At 31.7% G+C, this 14291-nt stretch overlaps 1 protein-coding gene across 5 annotated transcripts in view; it reads right to left on the reverse strand.

Moving 5' to 3' along the window:
• Nucleotides 1-14291, reverse strand: part of LOC143049326 (beta-1,4-galactosyltransferase 4-like) — a 262011-nt gene that overhangs the window by 19544 nt on the left and 228176 nt on the right. Inside the window, exon 1 of one of the 5 annotated variants that reach the window (XM_076223020.1) lies at nt 9114-9220. The exons of 2 other annotated variants lie outside the window; for them this stretch is intronic. Coding sequence is in view for 1 of the 3 variants with exons in the window: in XM_076223016.1 (XP_076079131.1) it covers nt 8439-8468 (30 nt within the window). In the remaining 2 variants the exon portion in view is untranslated. Of the gene's footprint in view, nt 1-8438; nt 8591-9108; nt 9221-14291 lie in introns of those variants that run through there. 2 more of the 5 variants (XM_076223027.1, XM_076223016.1) reach the window with 2 other exon arrangements.

Here is a 14291-nt window from a genome sequence, read left to right on the forward strand (position 1 = left end):
GACATAAATCAATCTTTATTTAAAACCTGCTCTGTTAATGGGTCGGATGTATAAAACCCGGTCTGTTAATTGGTCTGTTAAGAGTTATGAATGGCAATAAAAGTATAATTTTATTGCTATATGGGGTGTTATCGGATCAAATGAGTAGGCTCAAGACGAGCGGCTTACATATACGAAAACAACACATGAGCAATGAAACATAACAAATACGGAAACAACACATGAAATTGAAAATTGATAAAAATGGTTTCAAAAAGTGTAATATTAAAGTAATATTAATTTCATCCAAGAATGATCGCATATATCATGTTGATTCTGTTTAATTGTCATGAATGACACAAATTAGTCATCTACATTGGTAACCAGTATATAAATCAGAGATAAACGTCGTAATGTAACTAAACATCAGTAAGTAAAATATATTGGGATGACAAAATATGAAAAATAAAGAAAGAATAATGAGTAAGATAAATAAAATGTAGAAAAAATGACATAACAATTTAAAGAATACAGAAATAAACAATACCCCCAATCCGGACCCTCATAGGACAGTAGAGAGTGATACATTGCTAAAAACGAGAGAAAAATAATACTTGTTTAAGAATTCACACATGAAACACCGATGGCTGCTGAAACAGTAACGGATTGCGATGTATTTATATTGGTGACAAATTCTAGAAGTTTACATGCGGACAACTATGGTGGCAGGTTAATGCCATTTTGCGTTTTAGCGCTTTAGCGTTTTCGCCTTAAATATTCTATATGGCGAAAACGCGAAATTGCGAAGTCAAAAACGCGAAAACGCGAAACCGATTTCTTGTTTTCGACTTTGCGATTTCGCCTTTTCGCGATTTCACGTTTTCGCCCTATAGAATATGAAAGGTGAAATCGCGAAAACGCGAAATGGACTTCACCGGCCACCATAGACAACTGTAGTTCTCCTCTGTACTTATGTAGAACGGAACTAAACGGAATAAAATGAATTGAAACTTAAAATAACCAAATGTAGCTGCCTTCGCTCCTTTCCGTTTACTTCCTTAGAGTGATTTGAAAACAGCATATGATTAAGTAATAGAAGAAAAGAACCAATTGGATGATGCTGACGAATTAGGGTTTAACGTCCAGTGACAAATATCATGTTCATATGTGAACGAGAACATGTTATATGTACCCTGTGTTGTATTAGAAAGAAACTTTCAGTCAGAATTGAGAACGTGCTACTTCGAACAGACACATATATTAAGGCTGGTTGAAAACGTCAATAAAAAATTCATGCATATTCCAGAGGCCAATCCATATCACGCTATATTGAAGTGACACACCCTTCAATAAAATGCAAAGAAAGTCAAAATAAAAATGCTCTTTCTAGGATACTGTGGCACCGTATCGTCATTTTTGTTTACTCAGGAACATCTCATTCTTTAAAATTTTCAAGGGGAAAATATCAAGGTAGCAAAATTATTTTCGTGGCTAAATAACTCTTAACTGACACAATTTAAATATAATTTCTTATAACATGCCAAAAATCTGTATATTTAATAGAGTTTAACATTAAATTAATCGTTTTACTCTTAACAGACGTATAACCAACCCGATTAACAGACCAATCTCCCATATAGCCGCATACTCAATATAGATTAACCGACCAATCTCTCGGTTAGCCGAGTGTCGGCCGTGCTGGAGGCAAAAGTCATACAAGCTAAGCAACTAAGCCATGTCAAGTCATTTGAGATTGCCGATATTGTTTTAATTTGACGCAAATTATCAGACAGGCCATTCAGTCGTGAGTTTACTCTTCATAAATAACTTCCAAGGATTTCAACATTCAGTATGCATTATAAAACAACTTGATGAAATTAAAAATAATTTGCTTCTGATGCTTCAAATTAAAAGGGACATGATGTTGCTTTTTAAATACTTATAGAAAGTTTACATGATGATCTGTTTGCAAAAGAAAGAAGACACCGTTACGTTGTCGTATAGTTTGCCAGTTACATTTGTTAACAGATATTGCATTTCGAAAAAAAAAAAAAAAATTGGAAAGGTGTTTACGATCGTTCGAAATTTCGAATTATTTCTATCTTTACAATGTATTCCAAACTCTCTGATAAATATTTTGCTTGATTAGTAGGTGACAATTATTTTCAAATGGATAATGATTACAATGCATTCTCATTTAATACTGAACGTACATGTATATTTTAGCTGAGTGTGTGATATTCCTATATAAACAAATCAGTACACCCCTGATCAGATAGATGGTATTGGTATTGTCCAAAGTCTTTATGTAAAATGGTACAGCAGTTATTGAGATTTGGCCAATGACTGCTTTAAAACCATATTCTATTCAAATTGCTACCCATTGGCAAGCATCTTAAAAATACTTCATTATATTGAAATGAAAATTCAATGACTTTCTATCAAAGAATCTTGATCATATTCTGAGATTTTAAAAAGAAGTTTCCTTATTCATTTTAAAGCAGAAAGATCATTTCGTCTATTTGACTCGGAGGTTTCATAATTGTATGACATTATTTTTTATCTTTCAATTTAAATATGACTATATACTAAACTATCTCTATTTTCTTGTTAAATTATATACTTTTCTGATGCACAAATCAGTCTTAATTTATGTATAATTGCACTTCAAGTATTCCACTATTCCTATGCATATTTATTATAATAATTTGGCCTTGTATGTATGTTTCTTTTTTATCTACTAGTAAATCACATTCGAAATGAATGACAGACGGTCATATATACAAAACTTAATGACTAATTGAAATCAAGATATTTGCGTTATAACGCAAAGGTTTGCGTTATATCGCAAAGGTTTGCGTCACAACGCAAACATAAGAAGAAAAATTTAAAAAAATGTGTGGCGCTAATACGCTTCCGTACAAATCTTCACAAAAGTCAAAATATTACATATACATTTACAACTATAGGTCACCGTACGGCCTTCAACAATAAGCAAAGCCCTTATCGCATGGTCAGCAATAAATGGCCCGAATTAACAAATGTAAAACAATTGCAAACGAGAAAAAACAACGGCATAATAAATGTACAAAATAATAAACGAACAACAAAAATGTAAGAGCAACAAATGACAACAACTAAATAACAAGCTCTTGAGTTGGGACAGCCACATACTGAATGTGACGAGGTTAAAGATGTCAGCGGGCGCCCAACCCTCTCCTTACATCGGACATTGGTATATATAACAATAGGTTACCGTACGACCTTCAACAATGAGAAAATCTAATACCACATAGTCATCTATAAAAGGCGTCAAAGGGACAATAAGTGGTGGTCTGAATAAACTCATGAGTATTTCGGCGCCATACAATGACATCCAACTTTAAGTATTCCGTTACCTTTTCAAAATGGTGTGCATATTGGTGTCTATTGTTAGTGTAATATACTTATACATGGAGAGCAACTTTCGAAGCGTAATATCCCTGTGAATCTTTGTTTGTAGTTCACATATATATCGGGCTTTCAAGTCTGCTATATATTTCATTGTTTATTGATATAAGAAGATGTGGTATGAGTTCTAATGAGACAACTCTCCATCCAGGTCATAATTTGTAAAAGTTAACCAACATAGTCCAAGTACGGTCTTCAAAAAGGAGCCTTGGCTCACATCGAACAGTAAGGGTCCCAAAAAATTATTAGTGTAAAACAATTGCAACGGTTTAATCAATATAAAATCTAGAAACGAGAAACATTTATAAACCACATCAACAAACAACCATGTCTGTCGTTTTTTTTATAAAAAAAAGGGTGGACACATCTTCTCAATGGGGTATTAGTACTGTTTTATTCATTAATTCAAAAACAAACTTGATATACTAGAGTGTCACGAACATGAAGACTAATTTTTATAGTTCTAACATCCTTTTAAGTCAATAATTTTCATCATTTTTTTTCATAACATCATGGACTGGGTGTTAACTTTACAGTTCTTATTTATCCTCTGTTCTTTATGGCATTTAAAAAAAAACTTTCCCAAAAATATCTTTATAGGTGGCCAAATATTATTGCATAGCTAAATCTAATATTTTTTGTCGATAATTTCCGTAGATAAAGATGTTTGTTTCATTTTCTTACATGTTACAAGCGAGGGTAGGTATAACTAATATCTAATAATCAGACATAAATATGACTAGCTGCACTTGTGGAGCATTCCTAGCGCATGCTTTCATCGAAAAAAAAATCTCATTTAACATGAGAGACTACCGAGAAATTGTCCAAAATGTCTAAAATCCCCCCTTTTGACCTTTGACCGCAGTTTTAAAAAATCTGCATCACTTTGACACTCTACGACATGCCTTAATTAAAGGATATTAGATGTATAAACAGTGTAAATAACAAAAAGCGCCGCTTTAAAAACGATGGTGGACCGATGAACTAACTGTAAAATGGAATCAGGTATGCCTGGCAGAATTTACATTGTACCAAAGTTAACAGTAACACACATTTACGACAAATTTATGTTAGTAAGCGAAAAGAATTTGATAAGCTAGCTCAACAAAGTAAACGACAATATTGGCACAGTTGTCAAGAGGAACTTGTAAATTTAAACAAAAATGATCCAAGACAATTTTGGCGTAAAATAGGCAATATTGGTATTGGTAATGACAGACAATCGAAAATTCCAAATGAGGTGTTGCGAAGTGATGGATCTGTTACAAATAACATGGACGATGTGTTACAAAAATGGAAAGACAGTTTTCATGGTTTGTTGAATTCCGATCCAGATAACAACAAGAATTTTGGTGTTGAAAATTTAATTGTAAAGAATGATATTGTTTGTAATGATTTAGATTATTATATATCTTTTGATGAAGTTTATAAGGTAGCAATGGCAGCCAAAAATGGGAAAAGCCCAGGTGTAGATTGTATTCAGGCAGACTTATGCAAAAATTATGCAGTTATTTTTACTTTAACTAAATTGTTTAATATTTGTTTTAAATTTGGCAAAGTTCCAAATATGTGGAATAAAGGTATTATTACTCCTATACCTAAATGTTCAACTACGGATCCTAGAGATCCATTATCATATAGAGGTATTACCTTAGCACCTTGTGCATATAAACTTTATTGTGGCGTTTTAAATAAAAGGTTAACTGAGTGGTTAGACAAAAGGGATATAATAAATGATGAACAAAATGGGTTTATTAAAGGTAGAAGTACAATAGATTATATCAGTACATTAACATCTGTTATTGAAACTAGAAAAAAATGTAAGCTGTCAACTTTTGTATCTTAATGATTTTAAGAAAGCTTATGATTCTATTGATAGAGTTTTGTTATTTAATAAATTAGGAAAACTGGGTGTTAGTACAAAATTTATGTATGCTTAAAGGCTATTTATTCTAATGTAGAATGCAGTGTCAGATTAAATGGTAACATGACTGAATGGTTCAGTGTAAATACTGGTTTAAAACAAGGCTATGTATTGTCAACAGTAATGTTTAATATATTTATTAATGATTTAATTGATGATATAAAGTTGTTAGACATTGGTATTAATATTGATGGTGAAAAATTATCTATCTTGCTGTATGCCGATGACATAGTTTTATTAGCAGAAAATGCTGAGGATTTACAAAAATTATTAGATGTTTTAAATAAAATGTATGGTGTAATCATAAAAGTTTAAAAGTAAATTTAAGAAAATCAAATGTTATACATTTTAGAAATCCTTCTGTAGCCAGATCAGATTTTCAGTTTAGTTTAAATGATGAAAATATTGAGTATGCTTTAAATTACCAATACTTAGGTTTATTGTTAACAGAGTTTTTAGACTACCAATTAATGGCAAAAGCTGTAGCCAGGTCAGCAAGTAGGGCATTAGGTTTACTTATTGTTAAATGTAAAGCACATGGTGGTTTTCAGCGCAATATCTACACAAAGCTATTTGATACGATGGTTTGGTCAGTCATAAATTATGGCTCATCTATTTGGGGCACGAGAGATTTCTCGTGCATCACTGCAGTACAGAATCGCGCAATGCGTTTCTACATAGGTGTGGGTAAATATACCCCAAACGATGCTGTGTCAGGTGACATTGGCTGGAAACCACCATGTGTTAAACAGTGGATACATATTTTTAGACACTGGTCCAAATGTACAAAAATGGACAATAATAGAATTAATTATAAAGTTTTTAAATGGTCAGTGATGAAAGGTAGTTGTAAATTAAAAAATTGGTGCTACAAAGTTATGGAGATGTTGAAATCCTTTGATTTTGAAAGATATGGTAAAATAAATGAAAATTTTCTTGATAGTTATAGTATATCTCAGTTAGAAGAGAAAATGTTTGATAAATATAAAAAAGACTGGTGTACAAGAATTTTTTCATATAGTACCGGTTGTAAATTGAGAACATATAAACTTTTTAAACATACTTATAACACTGAGCAATATTTGCTACAGAAAATGCCACAGCGCCATCGTAGTGCTTTTTCAAAGTTTAGATGTGGTGTAGCACCATTAAAAATTGAAACTGGTCGATATGAAAGGAAAAATCCAGACGAAAGAGTCTGTTTTAACTGCAATATTTTAGAGGATGAAAAACATGTACTTTTAAATTGTCCCTTGTATGAAGATCTAAGACATGCTCTTTTTATTGATATATTGTGTCATAATGATATGTTTTTAATTTTGTCTGATGAAGAAAAATTTATATATATGTTTAAAAATACCAATATTTGTAATATTGTTGCCAAAACCTGCAATAACATTTTAACAAGGAGAAACAGTATTTTATATCATTAACTACTGTTTTTGTAGTATTTTATAAAATGAATATTTGTATTTTAATAGTCTCTCATAATTCTTTTAAGAATGGCACATACATGTATTTAATTGTTTTAACTATGTTTACTGTATAATTAATTTTATAACTGTATCTTGTTTTAATCATGTTGTATGTGGTGAGACTTTAATAAACTATTGAATCTGAATCTGAATCTGTATCTACAGAATAAGACAAAAATTAGCCGTGAGGTATTTCGGTCCATTAAATTTTAAAATTTGCCTTATTTGTCACCGTACTAATATTACAATGATAAATAATTTAACTTCAGATTTCTATTAAATTATCAACATTGCTTCTTATAGTCTCTATAAGACTTAAACGGTGATCATCTATGACTGGTTTCAGTATAAAATCCCCATCCCTAACCACCAAAAGTCACCATTAATGCAATAAATAATATAAACAGTCAATATTTGACAATCGATGTGGTCATTTGTCTTTTTCGAACTTCTTATCTTGATTATCATTTCTGCATTTTACTGACTGTCAAGCATAACTGTCGAGAAATAGTCGTTGCTGGTCATACTATAATTATTGTTAGCATAATAAACCGCAAACATTATACACAAGTACAAAGCTCTTTCCTTTTAAGAGACTAGTACACAAATAGACGTTTCATAGCTTGAGTCATTTTTGGCATTTCTATAGAACTTGATTGCTGATATTTTTTTATGTTTACCTATTTGTATATGTATCTTGTTTTTTACTCTTTTGACACATTCCCCATTTCCATTCTTATTGATCACTACATACTGTTTTTAAGACAATAAGCAAAAAGTTAGGACGTCTTTACACTAATCTCATTGGATATTTAGAATGAAATTCAAAACAGTGTGGCTGTGGCCATTGATTGACACATTAAATTCATCCATTGACTGGGACAATTTAGGTGAACGTTTGTATGTAACGACCACTGCTCACTATGTACTTTTTAAAGACACTTCAACTAGGGGGTCACCAAAGGTTCTCAACACCTTAATAAAGTAATTCGAAAAATTAATCAGAAATAACACGATGTTTTGATTTATACCAATTATATAAATCAAAACATAAAGGTTATTCCTGATTAATTTTCGAATTATTTTATAATTAAAGGCGTTAAGAAACCTTTTGTGACCCCACATTTTAAATGTCTATCGTAGGTACGTCGTGAACAGTGGTCGTTACAGACAAACGTTCACGTAAATTGTCCCAGTCAATGGATGAATTTAATGTGTCAATCAATGGCCACAGCCACACTGTTTTGAATTTCATTCTACTTTTGATTGATATTTAAATCTAGTAAAACTTGCACTGGATGTTTAGTAAACAATAATCCACAAGATTTCACCAACACTGTCAGCTAACAACACTATTATTGGCACACTAACAAGGGCTGTGGCCAAACGTCAGGTCACATTTTTGTGTTAATACATGTACATTTTATATCATATTATATCATATATAATAATATAATATCAATAAGGAAAGCCTAGCCAATAAAACAATCAGTAATGTGTATACAACGTAGTATTTGAAAGAGGGCAAAACAAAAATTCCACCATATCATTCCAATTAACACAATGTAAAAGGCAGCAATATTTAGTAGACATACAACTTTTCTGTATACATGATTGTCAATGTGATTGAGCCCGGTCATGAAGATAGTGGTTTTCAGGGACCAATCTTGCAACGTAATGTTCAGTATTTTTGTTAGAATTAAACAAAATAGACTTTGTTTATTCCATATGGGCTACTACATCCTAACGGATTGTTAAAAAGCTAGTCCCACTGTAAGATACAAAAGTGTGACTAAAAATATCAACTATAACTGTTTAAATACATCGAGTTGACAGTATACTTTACTCAATTTTATTCTACTTTTATACCACAAATAAACGTCTAGCTTTTGTGAGAACTATAAGATTCTTTTGTTTACAATTTCACGATTCAACACTCACTGAAGTGTAACCTGATATGTATTTTGTTGTCGGTTGTAAAGAGCTTTCTTAGCTTATTGTGCTAATGTTTGGTTGTACATATGTGATGTCTCTTAATAAACTTTATGGACTAACTTACTTATTTGAGAAGAGATGGGACTGAAATATGAATTAACCGGATATAATAGATTAATCCCTAGATATATTGATTAGTTCCTGGTTTTTTCATGACATTTTATTTTGTCTCGTGTACATTTACTTCACATCGAATATCTTCAATTAAACAAAAACAATACAACAGATCTCATTTGTATTCGATGTTAATATTCGATGATAAAAAACGATGAAAATAAAATTAACCTTACCGTCTTTGAATTCCTACTTTTCAATTGAATTTTGATTTAGGTCAAACACAAAACTCACAAAGGCGTGACTTGCGACAAACATGAACATACCCGTATTGATTGTGTTCAATTGCTTTCACGGGTGAGTTGCTTTAATGAATGTAAACAATTAGTATGTATTATTTATTACTTGGATGTTTGTACAACTTGATGTCAAAAAATGAACATAAAACCTTTCATATTAAAAATTTGTAGTTATGGAGAATGAAAACTAAAAACTCTGCAAAAAGGACTCCAAAAAGACACAAAATATCACGAAGGTTTGAATCTGGTAGTAATTATTCTAATCATCTAGTAATTGATTTTTTTAAGCAATAGAATATCAATTGATAATTGCAGAAATGTTTAAAGGTGCAGTACCCGTCAAATTCGTGTTCACATATTCTCAAAAGTACTAGTATTTGACTTATAACAAACTAAAACATCTTAGAAAAAACATGACTTTTAAATTAGTTGTTAGTGGGTTTGAAATAGCTGCCAGTTACTGCGAGTACTCTCATATCTACATTTTGTGAGGGCCTCGGTGACCGAGTGGTCTAAGTCAATAGTTACTACTATAATTGTAAGTGATAAATTTGTCCTGGTAAAATATGTGATCATATGTCTATGCGGACAAATATTACTAGTATAAAAAGTCCATGGTTACAGAATTTACTAGTATATTTAGTCCGATGTTATTTATATATGTCCCCAGACTAATTTTCCTAGGAAATAATGTCCATGTGTAAGACATAATAATGTCCTGTAAAAAAGTGTCCACGAGGACAGTTTTTCATAGAATTTTGGTATTTTTAAAATAATGTCCATTGCGATGGAATAGTGTCCCTCAAATGGACAGATTTTTACTGCAAAAGATATGAAATAGTGTCCACCCACAGGACAAATTTTCATAATACTAAGTAGTTGCTATTAAATTGTGTCCTCCACGGGAAGTAATGCAAAGGTCATTAAAAAGTTTTATTAGGTCTTTCCACCTTTCCGTGTGGAAAGACCTATAATTGAATTTCTTCTTCTGATTTTTTTTTTCTTCGGCCTAATTTTTTTCTTGCAGTGTAAAAATGTTTCAAAAGATGTCGCTTAGTTTTTTTGTATATGATATCATACAGTCTATACGCTTTTGAAACAAACCCTGTTTAACTGAACACTTTTCTTTATAAGAGTTATCTCCCCAAACACTGTTTTCTTGTTATCAGATCTCCTCTGCAACCGTAAAAGAAACCGACAAATTTATTTTTCCAAATTGCTCATTATATCCCCAGGATGTTAGCTTTTATTTCGACAGAAGCTTTACGAAGACCCCATTTGAGAGTAATTTCCCCTTTTGTATTGAAATAAGTGAAATAAATTTGTAACTGGAAAACCACTAGTGATAGAGGCCTAGGGTCTTTCGATTTGAGGTCCTTGGTTAAAAAAAAATGAAAATGAGGTCAAGGTCAAAGGTCAAAGTCATGATTAAAATTTTGATTTTGGCTTGCTATCTCTTATTTTCAAAAATCATATAAGATATCGACAAAATATTTTGACAAAATTGTTAGTTACGACATGCCGTAACACATAACTCTTAGTCGAAAGGGAACGTAGACATTGGACGCGAGTTTTCCCTCTTTTTATATCTAATATCATACGTATGGCAATTTAAACTCATCAACAATAAAAGGCAGAGGACTAGAGTCTTTTGATTTGGGGTCCTTGGTTTATGACCTTGAAATTGAGCTCAAGGTCATATGCTTATTTAACGTTCTAGATTTTGACCTTTACTTTTACCTCATATGTACACACGATAAAGCCATGGGACTTTTTGCATTAGGTTGTAAGCAATGGGACCTTTAAAAAGACAACCGGAAGTAGCTATTTTTTGTACTAAATCAATGTATATAAAACCGTATATTTTTGGAATCAGTGTCAAGTAAACTATCAAACAATACCGGAAGTAAAAGATCATCTCCCTTTTATACGCCCCCAAAAATTGAAAATTTTTTTGTCGTATATTGGTATCACGTACGTTGGCGTCGTCGTCGTCGTCCGAATACTCTTAGTTTTCGCACTCTAACTTTAGTAAAAGTGAATAGAAATCTATGAAATTTTAACACAAGGTTTATGACCACAAAAGAAAGGTTGGGATTGATTTTGGGAGTTTTGGTCCAAACATTTTAGGAATTAGGGCCAAAAAGGGCCCAAATAAGCATTTTCTTGTTTTTCGCACTATAACTAGTTTAAATAAATAGAAATCTATGAAATTTTGACACAAGGTTTATGACCACAAAAGGAAGGTTGAGATTGATTTTGGGAGTTTTGGTTCCAACAGTTAAGGAATTAGGGGCCAAAAAAGGGCCCAAATAAACATTATTCTTGGTTTTCGCACAATAACTTTAGTATAAGTAAATAGAAATCAATGAAATTTAAACACAAGGTTTACGACCACAAAAGGAAGGTTGGGATTGATTTTGGGAGTAAAGATCCCAACAGTTTAGGAATTAGGGGCCAAAAAGGGGCCCAAATAAGCATTATTCTTCGTTTTCGCACCATAACTTTAGTATAAGTAACTAGAAATCTATGAAATTCAAACACAAGGTTTATGACCATAAAAGGAAGGTTTGGGTTTGATTTTTGGAGTTTTGGTCCCAACAGTTTAGGAATAAGGGGCCCAAAGGGGTTCTTTGATATGCCGAATCTAACTGTGTATGTAGATTCTTAATTTTTGGTCCCGTTTTCAAATTGGTCTACATTAAGGTCCAAAGGGTCCAAAATTAAACTTAGTTTGATTTTAACAAAAAATGAATCCTTGGGGTTCTTTGATATGCTGAATCTAAAAATGTACTTAGATTTTTGATTATTGGCCCAGTTTTTAAGTTGGTCCAAATCGGGGTCCTAAATTAAACTTTGTTTGATTTCATCAAAAATTGATTAATTGGGGTTCTTTGATATGCCGAATCTAACTGTGTATGTAGATTCTTAATTTTTGGTCCCGTTTTCAAATTGGTGTACATTAAGGTCCAAAGGGTCCAAAATTAAACTTAGTTTGATTTTAACAAAAAATGAATCCTTAGGGTTCTTTGATATGCTGAATCTAAAAATGTACTTAGATTTTTTATTATTGGCCCAGTTTTCAAGTTGGTCCAAATCAGGGTTCAAAATTAAACTATTTGATTTCATTAAGAATTGAATAATTGGGGTTCTTTGATATGCCAAATCTAACTGTGTATGTAGATTCTTAATTTTGGGTCCTGTTTTCAAATTGGTCTACATAGTCCAAAGGGTCCAAAATTAAACTAAATTTGATTTTAAGAAAAATTGAATTCTTGGGCTTTTTTTATATGCTGAATCTAAACATGTACTTAGATTTTTGATTATGGGCCCAGTTTTCAAGTTGATTCAAATCAGGATCCAAAATTATTATATTAAGTATTGTGCAATAGCAAGAAATTTTCAATTGCACAGTATTCAGCAATAGCAAGAAATCTTCAATTGCACAGTATTGTGCAATAGCAAGGAATTTTCAATTGCACAGTATTGCGCAATAGCAAGAAATCTTCAATTGCACAGTATTGTGTAATAGCAAATATTTTCAATTGCACAGTATTGCGCAATAGCAAGAAATATCTAATTGCACAATATTGTGCAATAGCAAGAAATTTTCAATTGGAGTTATCTTTCTTTGTCCAGAATAGTAGTTGAATCAACTTGAATCATTGGTTTATACAATATACAATGTATATTCACTTTTACTACCAACTGATAAATTAAAACAATCTTTACCTTTCAGTGATAACAAGCACTTTATTTTACATTTTAATATTTTATGATGTATTTAAATGAGTAGTTATTGTTGCAAACTCCATTAGAAATTTGAATTGATATCAGTTTTGGAAAAAGGGAAAGGGGGATGTGAAAAAAATGGGGGGGGGGGTAAACTTGTCTCATTTCAGATTTCATAAAAAAAAAAAAGAAAATTTCTTCAAACATTGTTTTGAGAGGATTAATATTCAACTGCATAGTGAATTGCTCAAAGGCAAAAAAAATATTTTAAGTTCATTAGACCACATTCATTCTGTGTCAGAAACCTATGCTGTGTCAACTATTTAATCACAATCCAAATTTAGAGCTGAATCCAGCTTGAATGTTGTGTCCATACTTGCCCCAACCGTTCAGGGTTCAACCTCTGCGGTCGTATAAAGCTGCGCCCTGCGGAGCATCTGGTTTTATATAGAAACCATATATTTTTGGAATCGGCATACAATAAGCTGTCATTTGACGCTGAAACTGACATTCAAAATCAAATTTTAATATTTTCATTTATTAATAGATTCTTACTGGTGGAAAGACCTTCTCTGAACAATTGGGTTTTTAATTATACTTGAATTTCAATTAAAATGTGAAGGACTGATGAGAAATTGAATAATATACAAATGTAAACAAACAAATAATTGATGGAAGTGAATATAGAGAAATTTAAGTTCGAAGAATTTTCCAGAAAATGGTTAAATGACAATGAAAGAATAACAACAAGAAGGAAATTTAAATCTGAAGATCTTTACTATATATTTATTATGTCAGAGAAGAAGGCAATTGAAAATAAATAATAATGTCCATTGCCATGAAATATTGTCTCCTAAGTGGACAGCATTTTAGAGCAACATTTATGAAAAATGGTCCATCTACAGAACACATTTTTGTAGTGAATGTTAATAAATTGTGTCCCCCAAGGAGTTGTATCACTTTACAAATCCTTGTGTCTCCCAAGGAAAATAATACTGACAGCATCTGTTCGTTACTTATTTGAGTTTGAATTATACATGTATATATTATATTAAAAGATATAGATATGAAGGATGATATGGGTGCCAATGAGACAACTCTATGTCAAAGTAACAATTAAAGGTCGCAATTAAAAGTTAAAATGCGTTCAGTAATAACAAGGCAATGAATATCATTTAATACTTTAATCATATCAAAAAATGCCCTGGCGGACACAATGTCCTGTGAAAAAAATATTATGGTTGTGAATCATGTCCATGTCCATGGACACTTTTTCATACCTGAAGACATATTTTCATAGGAAATTGTGTCCAGGACACATTTAAATAAGTAAATATTGTCCATGGACAGTATTTACTATGAAAATGTGTCCAGTGGACATTT

This window comes from Mytilus galloprovincialis, chromosome 1 (assembly GCF_965363235.1).
Source record: "Mytilus galloprovincialis chromosome 1, xbMytGall1.hap1.1, whole genome shotgun sequence".
Lineage (NCBI taxonomy): Eukaryota > Metazoa > Mollusca > Bivalvia > Mytilida > Mytilidae > Mytilus > Mytilus galloprovincialis.